Source organism: Jaculus jaculus, chromosome 1, assembly GCF_020740685.1.
Source record: "Jaculus jaculus isolate mJacJac1 chromosome 1, mJacJac1.mat.Y.cur, whole genome shotgun sequence".
NCBI lineage: Eukaryota > Metazoa > Chordata > Mammalia > Rodentia > Dipodidae > Jaculus > Jaculus jaculus.
In genome coordinates this window covers 37973888-37995198 of record NC_059102.1, presented here as the reverse complement: position 1 = coordinate 37995198, position 21311 = coordinate 37973888, and the positions used below count along the sequence as shown (strand labels likewise).

Sequence of the window (21311 nt, the reverse complement as noted above, 5' to 3'; positions counted from 1 at the left end):
GCTTCACAGCCCAGCTTGGTGTCTCTTCTCAGCACCAGCTTGTTAAGAAATAAATATTTATACCTGGCACCTGTCTTCTCCCAGGGCCTGGAGGCCCCTGCTGTGAAGATTCGCACTGAATCCCCAATCCATCGGTGCCACCTCAATCTGAAGTAAGCCTATCCCCTCAGCCTTGTCTCAGAACTGAAGCCAGAGGTGCTCCATAGCAGCAGAGTAGCAGCTGGTCCCCTGGTGCAGTGACGGCTGTTATACAGCCAAGGAGGTGGGAGGTGGGGAGGTGACTGGAGCCATAAACACCTCCAAGAAACCTCTGGCTCTGGTGGGACCTGCTGGGACCCAAGCCTGGGTTGGTGGGTGTCCCCCAGGTTGGGAAGGGGAGCTCCTTCTGCCCTTCCTTGTTTAAGTAGATCTCCCATGCTTTGGGTTGGACATCTCTGAGTGGGGTTCAGTAATGGGGTGTGAGAGTGTTGATGGAGCTATTGATTAACTGATGTGCTCATGTGTTCAGGCATCCCCGCCCCCAGCCTATCATCTATGCATTCCTTGGCCATGCCTTCCGTAAGTCTGTAAATATTTACAGAGGCCTGCCTGCGGCTCAGTGCTCAGCACAGAGGCATTTAGTGTCAGTTGAATGAATGAATGGGCACACACTTCAGAGCTAGACTTTGCTTCATGCTCCAGACATATAGCTATCCTACTTTAGGTCCCTAGCTAAGTCATTTCTTTCAAGCTGAGCCTCAGCCCCTCACCTGTCCAATATTCACAATGACGGGATGCTGGGAAGGCTGCACAGGAGAAGGAAGGTATATTGTCATGCATCTTGTAAGCGTTGGTTGGTGGTATTCATTCCCACTCTGTAGGGGACATTGAGAGCTGGTACCAAGGTGGGGGTAGCCTTGGGCTCTGTTGGTGGGGTGTCTGTCACCCTTCTGTCAGGGGATGTGTGCATGGTGGGTCCCCTCTTGGCTCTCACATCACTGTGGACACTCCACTTCTTCCTGGACTACACTGACCCTGCACTCACCGTCCTATCCACACAGGCCACCGAGCGTCCGGCAAACAGGCTGGCCACACCACGGGCCACATTGACTTCGTCACTCAGGATGTCTTCCCACCGGTTATTGCGGAACTTGAACAGCTTGTCTGTGTACGTGGCCACACCTGGAGAGAGAAGGAAAGGAAGGTCACTGGACAGTGGGTATGGGTAGGGCACAAGTTCTGACCTCTGCGTATATCTCCTGGCACCTGCCACAAAGTGGCTGGGACCAAAGTGGACAGTTGGTTAGCTGCAGGAGGCCCTCAGTAGGTGAGGCTCCTCTGCACAGGGGAGGGGGACTCCGTGTTTCTAGCTGCGAGCCTTAGGCTGGTGGCCCAGGAAAGGGACTTAGGCTGATGGAGACAGCATGGGACAGTGGTAATGCAGCTGGGGATTAGGGTTAACGAACGGAGGTCCTGAGCCTCAGTCCCACCTAGATGCTACCCTGGGAAATTTGCTCAGCCTCCATGGGCCTCCCTCAGCTTTCTCGCCTGTAACCGGGCTGACAACAGTAACTGTACGCAAGTTCACTCTGAGGAAGAAATGAAATGGCGCACATTGAAGGTTTTGGAACATGGTCCTCAAGTGGCAGCTCTTATTAGAGAGTCCCCGTTTCATCGACGAGCTCCTCATCAAGACTCTTTAGAGACACCAGCTCTGCAATGCAGGGACGTGTGAACAAGTGTGAGAATGAGTATGTGGCCAAAGGCATCATGTATGTGAGTCAGTGCAAGTGTGAGAATGCGCATGGGCGTGGTGGTGCGCGCCTTTAATCCCAGCACTCAGGAGGCAGAGGTAGGAGGATCAACCATGAGTTCGAGGCCAGCCTGAGACTCCATAGTGAATTCCAGGTAACCTGGGCCAGAGTGAGACCCTACCTCGGAAAAACAAACATAAAAAAGAGAGAGTGAATGTTGGGGGGATGAGTGAATGTGAGTGTATGAGTGTGAAAGTGAGAATGTGTGTTTAAGGGTGGTAGCACGTGAGTGTGAGCTTGGGAATTAGTGTGTGGCTAAGGGTGCATGAGTGATAGTACATAGAGCAAGTGTGCAAGACCACAAATGAGTGAGTGTGGGAATGAGAATGGGTGTTTGTGCATGAGTGAAGGAAGGAGTGTAGGTGAAAGGGCGGGTGTGTGCAGATGAGAGAAATGTGTACACAGCTTGCCCCGTGGCTCACTTAGGAAAGGATCCATGAGTTTGGTCTCTGAGGGGCCTTATTTGGGATCTGGGACCAGCGGAACCCTCAGGACCTGAAGTATCATTGGTGGGGCTGGAGATGGCCAGATGCCAGGCAGCTAGTTCCTTCCTGACTCCTGGGGGAGACGAGAGCCTGGTAGCTCAGGAGGAATGGGGAGACAGACCCAAGACCTCCACGGGGCAAGTACAGGTGGAGGCTCTTGAGGAGCTGCAGATGCAGGGCTGCACAGAGTGGGACGTGGCCTGGGGCTGCTGGGGGCACTGAGGTGCTGCTGAGCTCCTTACCCTCCTCTGGCTTCAGTTTCCTCACCTGTGGCTGATTCACAGTGTCCCCGTGGCAAGTGAGAAAACATATGCTGTCCTGGTCACACATCAGGCAGGGCAGGAGGCTGTGGTGCTGGCTTTGCACCCTTGCAGGGCCACAGCCCCTCACTGAAATCCCTAGGGACCCAATGTGTTTAGAAATCTACATTTTCCCCCCTCACTTTTTAGAAAGGTAACACGGCGCACATACTGTTGATTACATAACACCCCCAGCAGGGACTGGGGGTGGCACCCCATAACTAAACACTAATATTTCTGCAGTGAAACATGAATATTCACATTAAGTGGGATAAATAAAGCTTATAAATAGCTCCTATCAGCTTGGGACAGGTTTTGTTATCCAGTGAATTTCCCACAAACTTAAAAAAACAAAGCTCTATGCCGCCAGATTTCAGGTCGACAGGGAAGGGGCTTGGATGGAAGCAGTAGCAGGCTGGCCGTTGCTTCCGGGTTTCTGGAGGCCCTTGAGGATGGCCCCTGTGAGTTGTGGGGTATCCAGCCTCTGCCAAAGAACAAGTAACCCTTCACCATCTCTGTCAGCCTGGGCCCTCCTTAGCTCGGCAGCTCCTTCCCTGAAATGCCACCAAATACATGCCACCAAAGCTTGGGGCCATGCAAGAAAGCTGGCAGTGGACTCTGGTGGGCATGGATGGACTCAGTGGGGGGCATTTCTGAAGTCACTTTGCTCCTACCTTAGGCAGACAAGAAGAGAAAATATCTGCCCTCCATTTGCCTTATCTGCCTCAAGTTCTCATGGCTAACCAGCGAGGTCATTCCCAAAGTGTGCTTCATGGAACCCCAGTCTCTGAGCTGCCCAGAGAAAGGATTTCATGCTCATCTGAGTTTGGGAAAGATTGCGTGCTTGCCCAACCTTTGAAGAGTCTCAAAAGATGTCGGTTTATTAAGATTTTGAAAAGACTGCAACAAATTGCCTGGTTCATTTATATTGAGCCCAACCTTTCCCAAACCTACTGGGCCACAGGAACCTCTGTTTGAAGTCTCCCAGTCGAAGAACCAGCCTGGGCTCCGCGAGTTGCTGTCTGTGGTGCTGAAGTCAGAGCAGGCGCTGGGCTTAGCGGTCAAAGAATTTGGGAATCCTGTGCCGTCGGCTCCTCCCCTTTGCTGGCCTCATGGTTACCAAGTTCACCAGAGACACCCAGAAGAATAAACTAATTAAGGTAAAATGTGCAACAGCGATGTGGAGCCTTGTAGATCATAAATGGGAACGGCAAAATCAATGGCGGCCCTTCTGCAGGCAGAGGCCCGGAGGCCTGGGCGACAGGAGGGATGGGAGCCCGTGATTTAGGAAGCGCAAACGCGCTGGCAGCTGCAACCTGGGTAATTAGGTGTGTCAGGAAGACAGATAAACAGCGAGCTGTGCGGGTCGATGGCACAGGCAATAAACACCCAGCACTGGCCCCTGGCCCATGTTAGTGCCAATGCCTGCCTCCTGGCTACTTGTAGCTGCACTCTGTCCTGGGTCCCTCACCGAGGCAGCCCAGTGATCAGCAGGAGAAGCTATTAGTGGCAGTGGAAAGGTGCTCTCTGAGTCCCCGAGGAAGACACCGAGGGTGGACAACCACAACAAACAGAAGGACATCCAAGGGCAGGCTTTGAAGGCAACAGTGTCGCCAACGTATGTCTGGGAATTCCTTAGCATGTGTGCTGCCAACAGCAGGACTGGGAGACAGCCAGCAATGCCCCTTCCTGGTTTGACCTTGGGTGAGACATGCATTTGCCCTGTTCTTGTCTATGAAATGGGGGAATGGGCATGGCCACCTCTCCACCAGGGTGAACAAATTAATGGCTGTCTAGCACACGATCAGCTCAATCGACATCTCTTTTTTGCTCTTCCTCTTCCTCCTCCAGGGAATTATAGGGCAGGACCAGGCTGGTTCTCAATGAACCACATCCCAGGAGGCAACTGTGACATTAAGTTTAAAATGCCTTACAAGACTTAGTCAATGGAAAACCAGCAGAAAAGTGATGGCCCCAGGGGAGAAAGAAGTAGTTCAGGCAAAGGGTATGCTTAGAGAGGAGGGACCTAGGCTCTCTCGGTGCCTAACGTAAGTCCTGACCCTCTTTTACTCCCTCCATCCTAGGCTGAAGAGGGAAATCTTGCTAGTGCCTCAGTATCTTTAGTTCCCTCCATAGCCTCTTTAAGAAAATTCATTCCATAAAGAAAAACAAGGGCTCTGAGGTGCAACTCATTCACCTGAGATTGCGCAGCTGATGTTAGGTAACCATGCTAAGTTTCAAACACTGATTTTGCAAAGACCCCTCATCCAGTGTTACAGAGCTTGGGCTGCTAGTGGGAGCAACCCTTGATCATTTAAAATATTTTTAATTATTTGTACAGGAGAGAGAGAGAGAGAACACAAACATGGGTGCATAGGGCTTCATGCTTCTCCAAATGAACTCCAGAACATGCACCACTTTGTTATCTGGCTTTATGTGGGTGCTGGGGAATTGAACCCAGGCTTTCAGACTTTGTAAGTAAATACCTTTAACCACAGAGCAATCTCTAGAGCCCATAGCCACTGGTCTTTTTGTTAGGGCCAATGTGGTGGACTCTGGGGCCTTTTACTCTTGTTTTTTTTCTTATTACTTTTTGTTGAGACAATAAGGTCTCATATAGCCCAGGCTAGACATGACTAGCCTTGAACTCACCATGTAGCCAAGGATGATCTTGAACTTCTGATTCTCCTGTCTCTTCCTCCCAGGTGCTGGGATCACAGATGTGTACCAGCATGTCCAACAGCCCCATATTTTTAAAACTATGTTTTCATTTCACTTTTATTTATTTGAGAGTGATAGACAGAGAGTGAAAGAAGCAGATAGAGAGAGAGAATGGGTGTGTCAGGGCCTCCAGCCACTGCAAACGAACTCCAGATGTGTGTACCACCTTGTGCATCTGGCTAATATGAGTCTTGGGGAATCGAGCCTTGAACTGGGGCCTTTAGGGTTCACAGGCAAGTGCTTAACCGCTAAGCCATCTCTCCAGCCCAGCCCCATATTTTTTACTGTGCTGCTTTCATAGCCTCTCTCCATCCTTGCTATTCAGTGGCCACAAGGGAGGAGGCACGCAGGCTGCAGCCAAACAGTTCCCAAGCTCACCTCCCCAAAGAGGACAGCTGAGAACAGGAACTTGTACCCAAAGTTGAGTGGGTTGGGGGATCAGGAGACCTGAGAGTCAATGTCAGGTTCTGGGGAACCCCAAGAGAAGAGGGTGGAGATTCGGGAATCAGTGCCATGCAGCACATAAAAGCACATCTCAGACGTTAGCAAGCACAGGAGGTGCCTGGAGACTGGAATATGGATTCTGGGCCAGTAGGTCTGGGGTGAGGCCCAGGAACCTGCATTTTGTTTTTGAGTTTCCTGCTGATTCCAAAGCTGCCAACCTATACATCACACTGTGAGTAGTGAGACACATGGCCAGTGGGTACAGCTGGAGCCGGCTTGGCAGAAGAGCTACTGGGCAAGAGGCGCTTCTCTCCAGAGCAGATGGCTCGTCTGTTGTGTAGGCAGAAAAGGCCGGAAGTGCAGCCTGCTGGGGTCCCCCTTCTCTCTCTAGCATGGTGACTAACACCTTGTTCATCTCCTCCCCAGGAGGTTATGAAAGCCCTGAAGAAGGACTCTCTAGGTATGACACACAACCCAGAAGCCGTAAAAGAAAAGAATCATAAATCCAAGTCTGTAAAAATGAAAGTTTTCCACGTTACAAAACTCACCATGAGCAAAGACAAAAGAAAAATGACAGACAAGGGAAAACCATCGGCAGCATGTGTTTCAGACAAAGGGCCAATTTTCCTAATTTATAAAGAGGTGTTCCAAATCGATAAGAAAAAGACCAATAGTCAATAGAAAAAAAATGGGCAAAGTCTATGAGTAGACAAGAGAGTCAAATATATAAAAATATTCCCAGCCTCGCTCATTTAAGAAAAATGAAAATTAAAACTCCACTTGGAAATCAATTTTTTTCTATCAGATTGGCAAATATTAAAAAAAAAATTTTGATGAAACATCGTGTTGGTAAGCATTGAAAGTGCTCGATCATTAACCACGGGTGCATGACTGATGAGAAGGTAATGAGTATTGTCCCCAGGGAGGGCAATTTGGCACTTCAAAAGTACACGTGTATATTCCTTAGACATAACCACTTTGTTTCTGTAAGCTTATCTTAGCAAGGGTCCTCTAATGGGACACGGCATATTGTACAAGCTCATTCGCTAGGTGACAGCCTCTGTATCTGCATTCTAGTAATCTCAATGATCACCCATTCAGAAGAAATTCAATTCGTGGCAAGTCTATACACTGGAGTACTACACAGCCATAAAAACGAGAAAGCCTTATGTCTGTAGCTATGGAATAATATCCAAAGTACATTGGTAGTACAACCCCACCTGTTAGCAGGGTTGCTGCTTATGAAGAAAGGAGGAATAGGGCTGGAGAGATGGCTTAGTGGTTAAGCGCTTGCCTGTGAAGCCTAAGGACCCTGGTTCGAGGCTCGGTTCCCCAGGTCCCACGTTAGCCAGATGCACAAGGGGGCACATGTGTTTGGAGTTCGTTTGCAGAGGCTGGAAGCCCTGGCGCGCCCATTTTCTCTCTCTCCCTTTATCTGTCTTTCTCTCTGTGTCTGTCGCTCTCAAATAAATAAATTAAAAAAAAAAAAAAAAGAAAGGAGGAAGATAATCAATAGTGCCTCATGGACAGCAGATGGTCACTTATCCACTTTTTAAAACTGAGTGGGTGAAAATAAAGTAAGTGGTGGGGTTCACTCATGTTTCATATGCTGACCATCAATACTGTGATTCCACTTAGGGCCATGTGGTCAAGTGGTCAGGGTGATGGGCCACTGTGGGACTCCCAAGGGGATGGTTCTGTTCAGAACTACTGGAGGTCCTGGGCTCCAGGGGTGTGGAAGGAGGTGCTGGCACCTGACTCCTGTTCCCCACCCCCACCATTGCCCTGTGCCTGTTCCTGCTGAAACACCCTGGCTGATATTTTCCTGGTTAGTTAAGCATAACTGAGTTTTCTGACCTTGGCTTTCTTGGTACTGTGGGCATTCATTCTTTTGTCATGTTCCCTTACTCACTTTCCAGTTCTCAACCCTTCTCTAGATACACTTGGGACCCTCAACTGTGCAACCTTCGCACCATGCCCTCTCTTCTCCTTGCTCCTAGAGTCTCTTTGCCCTGGCCAGGTATAAGCCCATGGCCCTCTGCACAGGACATGCTTGGAGGCTCTGGTTTGTGCGCGCGCGCACGTGTGTGTGTGTGTGCATGCATACGGAGTCCAGAGAACCTCAGGTTTTGTTTCTCAAACACCACCCACCTAATTTTGAGGAAGGATCACTCATTGACCTGTGGAGCTCACCAAGTGGGCCAGAATGAGTAGCCATTAAACACCAGGGATCCACTTTTCTTCACCTCTTCAGTGCTGGAATCAACCCAGCTTTTTTTTTTTTTTTAACTTTATTCGAGAGCAATAGACAGAGAGAGAAAGAGAAAGAGAGACAGAGAGAGAATAGTTGCATCAGGGCCTCCAGCCACTGCAAACAAACTCCAGATGCATGCACCACCTTGTCTGGCTTACAGGTCCTGGGGAATTGAGCCTTGAACCAGGTCCTTAGGCTTCACAGGCAAGTGCTTAACTGCTAAACCATCTCTCGAGCCCAATCCTACTTTTTTTAAGAAAAATTAATTTCTTTGCAGGTCCTAGAGATTGAACTCAATTCCTCATTATTCCATAATGAGTACTTTACCAAAAACTACCTCCTCGGCCCTGCTTTGGTCTTTTCAAAGCCACAGATTCACCACAGCTATTGCCAGGTGAGCTTGCTTATTAAGTCCCAGTTGCCATAATAAGTTTTCATTGATTATCCCAGCTGTTCATTCAAACATCTGCATTTGACATGAAGTGGTGGGCCTTTCTCGGGGTTACAGGGTACAGCAGTGAGCTAGTCAAAGCAGGAGAGATGGGTGTCAAACCAGTGTATGACACTTCAGGCAGGGTGAGTGCCATGAGGGAAAACAGCCAGCCAAAGGACACAGAGTGATGAGAGCATGGTTCTAGATGATGACCGTATTCATTCAGAGAGACCTGATTTGAGAAAATGAGTAGGAAAAGCATTTTGGGCAGGGGGAATGGTATTTCAAAAGCCTTAGGTAAGAAATGTAATGTATGCTGGGCACGGTGGTGCACGTCTTTAAACCCAGCACTAGGGAGGCAGAGGTAGAAGGATCACCATAAGTTCGAGGCCATCCTGTGACTACATAGTGAATTCCAGATCAGTCTGGACTAGAGTGAAACCCTATCTCAAAAAAAATAAAAACAAAAACAAACACAGAAACAAAAGTAATGTGTATAGTGAATTCCAGCTCAGTCTGGGCTAGAGTGAGACCCTATTTCAAACAACAACAACAAAATAACAGAGTAATATGTAGGAAAAAATGGGGGAGAAACAGTCAGAAAGGCAACCATCAGGAGGAGGGGTATATGGTGCTTCCGACTTGAACTGTGGTCTCTGGAGACACTGGAGGGAGGTGAGTCTGGGAAGTTGACATGGTCTTTGCTGTCTTATAGATGAGTCCAGACCGTTCTTTAACTAGGCCAAGGTTACCCAGTGAGGTTTGCATGAGCTGACTCCCATAGGACACTTCAGGGTCCCACTCTTCCAGGGACTCCAGTGCCCAAATCCTGAGGGCTGGCTGAGGAAAGGGAGAAGGCCTATCCTTCTATACTTTTAATATCCCAATGGCCATGTACCCGCCCTGGCTGGCTGGAGCTCCTAGAAAGGCTCTCAGGACAGCCCACAGAAGGCAGGGTGGCCACTGCTGAGCACTGTGCCAGCTGGATCCATGAAGTGCTGACAGGGTACAAATGTCCCTGCTCCACGCCCCACTCCCTGCCAATGAATCAATCGAATAACTCAACTGAAAAATTAACTCAAACCCACAGACATCCCTCAAACCCATGGAAGGTCACTGGGAGGTGCAGGCCTGGGGCTAAGGCTGCTGGGCACTGTCATCCTTGGCCCTGTTCCCTCCTGGAGTCAGGCTTTTCAGACCTCCATGTGGCCTGCCTCCTCCTGATGTTCCTCTCTTGGCCACTTCCTCTCAGGCAGTGGCTCAACACCCCCTTCCCGGGACTTATTTATCCAATTTTAATTAAGCTCTTAGGATGGTCAAGGTCTGGCTGGGGCCACTGGGAGTAACAATAACTAAGTGAGAGGCTTTCTCTTAAGGTGCTCAGAGCCCTGGGCTGGCTGGGAGTGGTTATCAGTGCCGAGAGAAACCACAGGCCATGTTGGGGAGTACGTGGACATCAAGAGGAAGGACTCCTGTCTTCCATGCACTGAAGAATCCTGGGAGCCTAGAACATTGGAGCATGTGGTAGGTGCTCAGCAGCCATTTGTTCTGGGAATGAGTCTACCATCACTGAGAGACGGCCATTGTTGGACTGACCATGGAACTCAACAATGCCAAGGTGGTGAACTTCATCTTGGGGTTGCAGTGGAGACAGTTGAGAGTGTTACGGTTTGATGACAGGCTTCTACCACTGCCTTTTGATCCAGCTGTCAGGGGTACAGCCCAGCGGGGGCTGTCAAGCTCCACAGGCGAGGCTAGCTCTGGGATCCTCACCAGGCATTCTAAGATCACAAGAGGGGCTGCGGCTTCTGCACCAGCCCAGGGTTCTCACACGGGTGCTCGGGCTCAGCAAGCAGGGAGAGGCTGTCCCTTCCTGTAGCATATCGCTAGCCAACCCCACCTAGGACAGTTGTCCCTGTTCCCTCTTCCTGGCTTTCCAGAATCTTCTTGGGTCCCTTCTGCGGGCATCCTAGATGCTGCTGCCTTCCTGACCTTGCCCCACATTAAAGAGTTGATCAGCCCATCAATTAATCGTGTCCTAATCCAATCTCAGCTTGGTGGAGAGAGGGCAGTAAATCCAGCTGGGTAATCATGCCCTGATATTTGTGTTGGGATAATTACCATCTCTCAGGCCTCACTTGGTGGTGAGATGAGATGAAAACCCATAAAACACCACTCTGGGCCGTGCCTCATTGTTTCTTGGCGGCACAAGGCTGGATCTCAGCCAGCCAGTCAGCCAGCACCGCCCACCTACCCCTGGCACAGGGCCCCAGCCTCTTCCTCTTCCATTCATACAACTGGCTGAGCTTAACACCTGGGTAGCCCGGGGCTGGTTTCTGGCTTGGGACATGAAGCCATAGAAGCAGTATTAATAACCCTGGGAAAAGCCTGTGTATGTGGTGTGTGTATGTGTGTGTGTGTGTGTGTGTGTGTGTGTCTGTCTGTGTGTGGTGGAGGCAGGGATGGGGTCCCAGAGGACAGTGCTTGGGCAGCTCTGAACCACTGGCTCTGGGGTCCAGAGACAACCTGAGAGCCTGCAGTCAACTGGAGGGGCCCAGGGCCTGCTTGGCTTCACCTCCAAAGGGCGCCCTACATGTGCTGGCCCTATTAGGAGTGGGTTTTATCTAGGTGGGTGTAGGTCAGGTCTGAGAAAATAAATGTACCTTGCCACTGTGCACTGTGATTTGCAGCACCATGAAAGAACAGCCCCCACCTTGTGAAACTCTGAGTTTTCACAACGAGCAGGCTCCTACATATCTCTGAGGACACAGGATGGAGAAAATTCACGTGTCTTGACACAAAAGATGGATCTGGAGTCAGAGCCCTGGGTGTGAGTCCTGACACAAGCTATGAGGACTTGGGCAAGTTAGGAAACCTATTAGTGCCTCAGTTTCCTAAATATAAAGTAGCTTCCTATCCAGTAGCTTCCCACTAGAGCTACTGTGAGGCTACTGAGGTAAAACACTGAGGGCTGGAGGTCACGGTCAGGCTGACGTGCTAGTATGAGCTTTGTTACCCTCACTCATTAGCCTTCTGGGCACCAAGGTCCCTTGTCCATTCCTTGGTGTGTAAGGCCCTGTTGCTCATAAGTGGTCCCCCAGTGAGCAGCACCCAGCAGCTCAGGACCACGTTGGAAAGGCAGGCTCTGCTCCCTAGATCCACGCAGTCACAGGCTGCATTCACACAGACCCCAGGTGACGCAGATACATGCAGCAGTGTGAGGAGCACTGGAGGAGGCTCTGGGGACTCGGGGTCAGCCTCCCCCAGAGCTGCATCCTCATCAACCTCCCTGGCACCTAGCGCCTCTGTCTGGCACACAGCAGGTGGTGGGCAGGAATCCGTGGGAGGAATTTTGAGCTTAGCTATGATCTGAGAAGGCAAATCCTCGAAGGACTTCAGAGCATTCGAGAAAGGGCTCCTGGAGCAGTGTGGGCATGTTCCAGGAATGGCTGTTATCCCTAGGAGTGGCCCAGGGGAGTAAAGGGGAGCTGGTGGACCACACAGATGGCATGGGAGGGAACAATAGGGAGAAGGCTCTGCCCCAGCCCCAGCCGAGGGCCCTAGGACAAAAACTGCAAGCTTTGTCACAGAAGGGCCATCCTGGGGTCTCTGCATGGTACAGGGAGCCCCTGGAGGCAAGTGGGTCTGTGCCTGGCCTGAGCAGAGGCTGTTGACAGCTGAAGGATAAAGAGGAGGCAGGAAGAGGTCTGACAACCCTGTTCTCACCTGAGAAGGCATTATTAGTGTTGAGGAAGTAGATCTCCTCACGACCGTCCCCGTCGATGTCGCAGGCTGTGACCCCAATGGCATTGCCCTGGCGGTCCCGCAGCGCATAGTAGGGTGAGCTACGCTCATCTACCGCAATGTTGACCAGCCGCTTCTGGGCCCGGTGGTACTTCAGAACCAGATTGGGTCCGTTGTACCTGGAGGGGGAATAGGGAAGGATGATGCAGATGAGCAGCTGGACTTACACAAGCGATGAAGCAGGAAGGTGGGCTTGGGATGCGCTGGGACCTGCTATAGAGCAACAGCCCCCAAGCACGCCCAGGAGCCTTGCTTTGGGCATCTCTGACCCCTGAGGGACACAGTACAAGGCGCAGGGTGGTGGAGGGCAGTGGGAAGCCAGTGACTGACCTCTAACTAAGGGTCTGATGAAGAAAACAAGACTTTCCTGAAATTTATCTTGCCCATTTCAACATAAAAGGCATTTTCTCATTAATGACCCCATTCACTTAAATCCAAGAACAATAAGGTGAGACCGACATGGGAGGCTTGTGCGATTAAAGCGCTTTACAGATGAGAAACAGATGCGTTCCCTCAGGGAACCGAGAGTGCTCTCGGAGAGGGCTGAGTGCCCTTCGTGAGCGACAGAGGGTCATGTGCTGGGGCTTGCTCTTAGGCCCTTCGGGCTCTCCCGAGAGTCCTGGAGGACCAGCAAGGCTGTGTCGCTGAGGGCTGGGACAACTCCTGATAGGAAACCGCGGCACTTACACAGCTGGCATCAGAGATGAGATAGAGCGAACACGCCCACGGTTATGAGGTAGCCCAGCTGGATCTTTTTCTAAGGAACTCGGGACAGATGCGGCAACGGCCCATCACTCTCGCCAGTCATGTAACACTCTCCCGAACCCACACAGCCTCTCCATCACACTACAACTCCGGGTCTGCCTTTGCCTTGGGGACTTTGCACTTGCTGTGCCCTCTGTCTGGGGTGTTCCTCTAGATGGTCACCCAGCCTGCCCCTTCCTTCATTCCCTTCAGAAGCTTAGTTGCTCCTTCTCAGTAAGGTCCTCCCTCACCACACTCCCCGCATCTGCACACGTACCCCCTTATTCTCTCTCCCTTGTCCCATCTCTCCTCATGGCTCTTACCCTGTTTCTGTCTTGTCCATCTTTCCCTGATCTCTCTAGTCCCACCTGAGTGTCCATTTTCTTCAGTGGTGTTCTCCAGGGCCTCCAACAGCACCTGGTGCGCAGTGAGTGCTCAAAAAACATTTGCTGAGTGACTGAATGAAACCTCGGAGTGCAGACTTGGGTCTTTAAGTATCTCATGGTCAATGTTTTTCCCATCACCTTTCCATCTACAGAAAGCAGGGGAGCCAGGTGTGGTGGTGCATGCCTTTAATCTCAGCACTTGGGAGGCAGAGGTAGGAGGATCGCTGTGAGTTCAAGGCCACCCTGAGACTACAGAGTGAATTTCAGGTCAGCCTGGGCTAGAATGAGATCCTACCTTGAAAAATAAAAATATAAAGAAAAAGAAAGAAAGCAATGGTGCCCACAGTCCCCTTCCACACAGGCAGTGTGATTATGCACGTCTGAGACCTCCCGCCTCCAGGTCAGCAGACTGCTGCGAGTCTCCAAAGAAGCCTGCACGTCCCATCCACCAGGTACCTACCTGCCTTCTGGCCTACGTACACTGCCTACTATGCTCATCCTAGTGGAGTTCAGGAGCTGGCTGAGAAGAACCAGAGAAGATGGGAAGAGCTTGCACAGGTCTTTGAGAGAAATTCCTGTCCTTTGCCAACCAAAGCCAGTGAGGTCTGGGGGAAGCTGGCTGGCTGGCCAGGTGCCTTCTGGCATCCAGAGTGTGAAAGGAGAGGTGATGGGGCTGGCTGGGGGACTGAGTCAGCGCCCAGTGATGGAAAGATGACACACCTTGACAGAGTGTGTCTGAATGCTGAACACCACAGGCGTGGTGTCAACTTTGGAGACATGTCTGGGAAGGGGAGACAGAATACTTGGGATCCAGCACTGTCAGCAATTGGCTCCAAACCTTGGGTTCAGGATGGGCTTTTTGAGTGCTAAATACTAGTCCTGAAAGCCTTAGGCCTTCTCCTCTTCCATTGCTACTGTGTTTGCCTTGCAAGTTGGCTATGTTCACAGGGTGCTTGACTTGCTAAGAGGACTTTCATGAATTGTCTTGCTTGAACCCCACACAATTCCAGGTATTAGATAGGTAGGGTATTTTTCTAGCAAGGGAAACTGAGGGTTGGAGAGATGGACTATCAGTTAAGTGGGCTTCCTGATCAAGCATGAGGGCTTGAGGGGGCCTGAGACCACCTGTGCCTGAATCTCTAGGACCCATGTAAACAGCTAGATGTGGCCATGCATGTCTGTAACTGCCATCATGTGGGGAGTGAAGACAGGAGAATCAGCAGGGACTGGGGGACATCAAGTTTCAGAATCAGTCATAAGCTCCACCAAGAGGAAAACAGGTTGATAAGTGATGGAGGAGGCCATCTGATGTTCTCCTCTGGCAGTGGAGGTGAGCCCAGGGGATGCTGCATCAGCACATACATGTGCATACACCGCACACTACACTACACATGCTACACACATGCAAAAAAAAAAAAAAAGGAAAAGAAAAGAAAGAAGGGGGAAAAAGGCCAAATGAGGTCCAATGTTACATAGCCTTACTTAGCCACGCAGGACCTCGGTGTTCTTTCCACACTGCCTATAATGCCAACATTGTTAGTCTTAGTCCTATGAATATTTTTTTTTTTTTTTGTGGCAACCTCCCCAGAGTAGTGTCCCCGAGGAATTACCCACAAACTTGATGTAAGTGGTAGAGACAAACACAAGCAAAATTTCAGCAGCACCTTTCAGTTTGCAAAATGCTCTCCCATCTTTGATCTCCTTTGCTTCATGGAGGTCCTTGTTCTGCCGAAGATTAGGGTGGTGAACTCAGGCTGGCCAGATCTCCTCTCTTGGCTCTGTGTTTCTCTTTTGTAATATGAGAGAGCTGTACCGAATGAGAAAACCCACAAAATGTGTGGGCGAGTTGGCGGTGGGGGCCTTCCACCTCATCCAGGTGTTTCTACGTGGATGCTTTTTATTTTATGTATCACATTTCAAACATGTGGAGCAATGGATTCTGGAGCTGAAGGGTAAAAGCCGTTGGCCTGGGAGTTGTGTGGGTCCAGGAGTCTAACTGTGATCTAATGAGATGGGCAGAGCAGGTGTCCCTCCCCCAGACTGTGGTGGGAGTCTACATGCGAAATCCAGCATAGACATCCTCCTTGCTCCTTTGTTCTCCGGGTGTCCTGCATGTCAATCATACCCTAGAGACAGTGCCCAGCAGGAAGGGAGGGACATGTTCTCCTCACATTCAGAAAGTTAGCTGTTTTGCCCAGAATCTACGTGGCTGGGACATGCACAAGCTCCTTGTCACCATGGATGGCCCCGCAGGAGAAGATAGCCCGCTGTCATCTCTTCCTGGAAGGTCCTGGTGCTAGCTTCAGGATGCCCTGATGGGAATGGTGGGGTGAAGTTGATAGATTGGATGAAAGTCTTTGATCTATCACTTATTCACTACATGTCAAGAAGCCTCCTCAAACTCACATGGGGCTTGAGATGAGGTCTAGTACCTTGGCCCCACATCCCTGGGGACCAGAGTCTCAAAGTTATCCCAACAGCTACAAGAGAAGATTTTGGACAATCACGAGGCAATGCTAGGGATTTGAGCTCCAAGTGGCCAGCCCTTTCCTCCATCAGGCCACTTTGAGTTGGTCCTGTTGCACTAAGAGCTGATTCCCATCACCCCCCAAAAAGCTCCTCCCCTACTTCAGGGAATAAGACACTCCCGCTTGCCTCTTCACCAGCCTCTGAAGATGTGATGCCCTTTCTGGCTTCACTGGTGTCTTTGCTCAGCTGCAGCCACCAGCTCCGTGGGGAATGTTCTCCCCACCCTGCCAGCCTCTCACAGGAAACCTGCCCTGGCTGCTCAGCTGGATGCTGGATGCGACCTTTTCTCTTCCAGGTTCCCCACAGTGGTCTGCTCCAGCTTGCTCCGGTGAGGGCAGAGGTGTCTGTGCTCCGCATCCCTCCCCTCATTAAGCACAACTGCCGGAGCCCAGAGGCTTACGGCGACTATGTCTCTGCTGGTGCTGTGCCCAGAGTGACCTTTAGCAGAGAAAGTGCTCCATGGACATGTTGGATGCAGTGGGGGTGGGGATAGGGGGGCCACGTGGCGAGGCAATGTTCAGAGAGCAATCCCCATGCTCTGTGCTTAACGGGTTTTCAGACACCATTTCACTTCATCCTTTTGACAACCCAGGGGATGTGGGTCCTGTTAGCCTCCCTGTTTTATAGATGTGGACAGTGGGGCCACTGAGGTGAGGAGACTTACCCACAGTCCCTCTGTGGTACTAATCCCCACCCTGAGGAGCTTGGGCACCTTGATATGAGCCATGTGGGGTCACACATTTCCTTGGTGACACCTGCTGGAGACAAATCCAGGAGGTTTTGAAGCACAGTTCAATGAAGCCAGGAAGTGAAACAATCCCCCTGTTCTCAAAAGGGAGTCATGCCATCCAATGTCAAAGCACGGGCCAGCTGGGGTCAGGCCAGCAGCAGCGTGGTGTGGGCCCTGGCTCTGACCTTGAGCTTGCTTCTTCGTTCCAGCTGCCTCCTCTACAAGTCAGGGCTGCTACACACCTTGCTGGATGGCTGTGAGGAGTGTGACAGAGTGTGTGACAACACTTAGTAAACTGTGAAGAGTTACACAATTTTAAATTCTCATCATTATTAAAAAAAAACCCCACAAGTCAGGGGCATGACCTTTTAGTCTCTGGGGATCATTTTGTTAGTTTCCGAACACATTCTACTATTTCACATTCCTAAACATCCCACCTTTGTTCGCTTAGTCTCCAGAGGTATAATCCTCTCCGTACTCCCTGGGATAACCAGACTTCTCAAGCTGTCCCCTCTTTCCCACGATGCGTTCCCCATGCCCATCCTAACCCTTCCAGAACTGCTCATGTGAACTGTCACTGGTTGCTCCCATAAGGTCAGACCCAGGGAGGCCTTTTCTGACCTGATTGCTATTGGCCTTTGGCTGCCACTGAGACTGTGGCCATTCCCACACTCTACTCCACTGTAGGACATCTCCTCACTGGGCTTTAGAATTCTCTCTCTGGCTTCCTTTCCTTGCCCACTGTGAGCCCTTGCCAGCCCACCACTTTTTGTGTGGCATATGTGTTTTCATGTGTATATGCATGTTGATATGAACATGGGTGCAAGCGTGGGTACACGGGAGGCCAGAGGTTAATGGATGCCTTCCTTGATTGCTCTCCTGCTTGTTTACTGAGGCAGGGCCTTCCATTTGGACCCAGAGCTCGCTGATTTAGCTAGTCTAGCTATTTAGCTTGCCCGGAGGATGCCCCGTCTCTTGCCCCTCGAGTGCTGAGATTACAGGTGGCCACCACGCTCACCTGGCATTTATGTAAGTGCTAGGAATCTTCACTCCCATACTCACCATTGTGCAATAAGCACTTTCTCCTCCAAGCCATCCGCCCAGCTATGTTCTCACCCTTTTAATGTTGGGGTCTTTAGGACTGACCCTTGGCCCTCTTTTCTCTCCACTTTCACTAGCTGATAATATCCTTTCCCATGAATGACAACCCTCAAATTTATATCTCTAGCTCAGGATCAGACTCATATATCTGACCGCCTACCTGACATCTCCCCTCCTGTTTCTGTGATGGAACACGTCCAAAAGGGAGCTATTGATTGCTCCTCCCCTCCCTTCCCCAAATGGGCACCCGGGCACTAAAGCCAGAAGCCTGGCACCAGCCTCAGTGCTCCCTCCCCCTCATCTTCCCATCTAATCCATCAGCCTACCCTGTCATTTCTACCTCCGAAAATATCTCAGCTCTGTTCTCTTCCTCCCTCCCTGATTGACTGACTGCCACTGTCTCTGGGGAGCCTCCTTCTTCTGTCTCCACGTTGCCCCACTGATCTAATCTCCCCACACTGTAGCCAGAGGCATCTTTTTAGCACATAAGTCAAATCATGCCAGCCTCCTGCCTAACACCCTTGGATGAGTGTCATGGTTTGAGTCTGAAAGGTCTCCCACAGGCTCATGAGCTTGAACACTTGGTCCCCAGCTGGTGGCCCTGGTTTGGGAGATTGTAGATCCCTTTAGACAGGAGGCATGGCTGGTAGAGGCATGTCACTGGGAGTGGACCTCTGAGACTTATAACCAGGCCCTGCTTCTGGTCCAGCTCTGCTTTTTTTTTTTTTTAATTTATTTGAGATAGACAGAGAAAGAGGCAGATAGGGAATGGGCACACCAGGGCCTCTAGCCATTGCAAATGAACTCCAAACATATGCACCACCTTGCACATCTGGCTTACGTGGGTACTGGGGAATCTCACCTGTGCCCTTAGGCTTCACAGGCAAACGCTTTAACTGCTAAGCCATCTCCCCAGCCCACTCTCTGCTTCTTGATCTGCCAAGATGTGAATAAGCTTCAGCCTCTTCCTCTACCATGATGGAGGAACCGTGCCACATGTCTTCACCACAATGGACGGTCCCCTGCGATACTATGTGCCCAAATAAATCTCTTTTCCCTTGAGTTATTCCTGTCAGATACTTTGTCACACTGATGACAAAAGCAACTTACGTGGAGGGTTCCATCGTGCCTGGGAGCCTGACCCCTTGCTGTCGCCCTCCCTGGCTTTCCCAGACTCAGACACCAGCAGGCTTATTTCCAGAGTCGGTCTTCTTGCTGGCCAGCTGTCTCTTCCTAGCACACTCTCCCTCTACTTCCTTCCTGCTGGGTCCCACAGCTGGATCCTTCTCTCTTAGGTCTCATCCTAAAGGCAACTCCTCAGAGAGACTGTTCCCTCTCTGGTCTCCCAGTTCCTGCTCTCTCTTTCTTGCCATCGTTTGCTCTCCTCTCTACTGCCTGCTTCTCCCAGTAGAGTACACGTATCCAGGGGGCAAGGGCACGCCGGTTTTACTTGCACCATGCCGTATGTACCACGCGCTCAGTAACTACTTGCTTAGTGCATGGAAGGAGCAGAGGAACATACTAGTTGTCTCTGGGTGGCTCCAAGAAAAGGTGGTCTGTGCCACCAGTTTCCTGGTTGGTGTCTGACCCACCAATTTTGCTAATTCTCACAACATTATGTACAAACAGCGATGACAAAGAGGATGTGGACAGCTGGTATCCTGGGGAAGGGGTGAGAGAGAGTACCTGTTATAGATAAATATAGCAAACCATTTTTTTTTTCTGTTGAGCATTGTGACCCATATGAAAAAGAATCACTTAGGTGATCACATAGGGGAATGAGAGACTGCAATCATGTATTCATCTACATGATACACACCAGGCACTAGGCTAAGTGATTTATGTATGTATCACTTTTTATGCAACAGATACAGTTTTTAGCTTTGACATATATATATATATATATATATATATATATATATATATATATTTATCTATTTTGAGAATAAAGAACAGGAACTTTTGTTCATTAAAAAAAGGTAAATAATGAAAAGAAATCTGGGCTGGAGGGATGGCTTAGTGGTTAAGGCACTTGCCTACAAAGCCAAATGACCCAGGTTTGATTTCACAGGCCACACATAAGCCAGATGCACAAGGTGGTGCATGCATCTGGAGTTTGTTTGCAGTGGCTAGAAGCCCTGGTGTATTAATTCTCTCTCTCTCAAATAAATAAATAAGAATAAAATATTTTTAAAAATCTACCCAATCTACCTGACATAGTAGCCAAGGGCAAAAAGAAAATACAGATGTGTGTATGCAAATAGAATGCAAGCTACAGACACAGAATATACCAAGATGGAAATGAGGGTCAGTGAGCCTATGGACAGAGAACCACACTCTCCCAAACACAGGTGAAGGGGTGGAGCCAGAAACAAACAGAGATACTTGGGAAAGGGGACCAGACTTGTGGACACATGAGTCACAGTCATGGCATGTTAGCATGATGCTGAGATATTGACATACAGAAACAGCTCCTTCTGGTTGCTCTGGTGGGTATTTTAGACACTTCACATAAAGAGTTTTTTAAAAGATATGTTACCATTTTATAACTGTGGGCATAAAGGGGAATGCTTTATTGTTGGTCACTCCAATACTCTCTTTATTTATTTATTTATTTATTTATTTATTTATTTTTGAGGCAGGGTCTCACCAGCTCAGGCTGACCTGGAATTCACTATGTAGTCTCAGGGTGGCCTTGAACTCACAGTGATCTCCCAAGTGCTGGGATTAAAGGTGTGCACCACCATGCCCAGCTTAATACTTTCATTTTTTAAGTTTAAAAAAGTAAGGTTCAGATAGAAGTGTTTTTCTAAGAGTCAAACAGCTAATAACTAGATAAAGTAAACTGAATAAATTAATAATTAAATAATTCAAAATAAATGAATAAACTAGGCTTGAGAACAGTATCTGGCCCACTATCTGCTTTTGTAAATAAAGTTTTATTGGAACACAAATATGCTTACTCATTTAAATATCATGTATACCTGCCTTTGGTAAACAATAGAGTTGAGTACTTGCAACAGGGTCTGTATGGCCTCCAAACTGAAAATACTGTGTGGCTCTTTGAAGAAAAACATTGCCAATCTTTGGTCTAAAGAGCTGTCAGGGCTGGAGAGATGGCTTAGTGGTTAAAGTAGCTTGCCTGCAAAGCCTAGGGACCGAGGTTCAATTCCCAGTACCCACATAAGCCAGAGGCACATGGTGACACATGTGTTTGCAGTTCATTTGCCCTGGCATGCCCATTTTCAATCTCTCTATCTGCCTTTCCCTTTCTCTCTCTCTCAAATAAATACATAAAAATAAAATAGTTGTCAGCCTGATGAGTTTTTTTATAAGTTTTATCTAATCCTTATCATAACAGAAAAAAAATTATAATAAAGTTTAATAAAAATGAATCTTGGGTCAGTGTTTGGTTACTGATCTCAGGAAAGTGCTGTTGAGTGTCAGGATGATGCTGGGTCTTAGCAGGGAGATTTTGAAGTACACTAACTTTGAGTGAAAGGGATGGAGAAGACTTGCTCAAGATGAGAACATACTTCTAAAGAGGGCTTTGTGGGCCAGACAGCCGTTTCTAAGGCCAATGAATGA

The 21311-nt window shown here is 49.5% G+C and overlaps 1 protein-coding gene across 2 annotated transcripts in view; it reads right to left on the bottom strand.

Annotated features, from left to right (window-relative positions):
- Crtac1 (cartilage acidic protein 1) overlaps window positions 1-21311 on the bottom strand; it is a 169555-nt gene that overhangs the window by 54651 nt on the left and 93593 nt on the right. For both annotated transcript variants that reach the window (XM_045134200.1, XM_004669893.2), the window contains exons 3-4: window positions 12156-12352; window positions 1025-1161 (exon numbers count right to left, since the gene is read on the bottom strand). In XM_045134200.1, the coding sequence (XP_044990135.1) occupies window positions 1025-1161; window positions 12156-12352 (334 nt within the window). The remainder of the gene's footprint in view (window positions 1-1024; window positions 1162-12155; window positions 12353-21311) is intronic.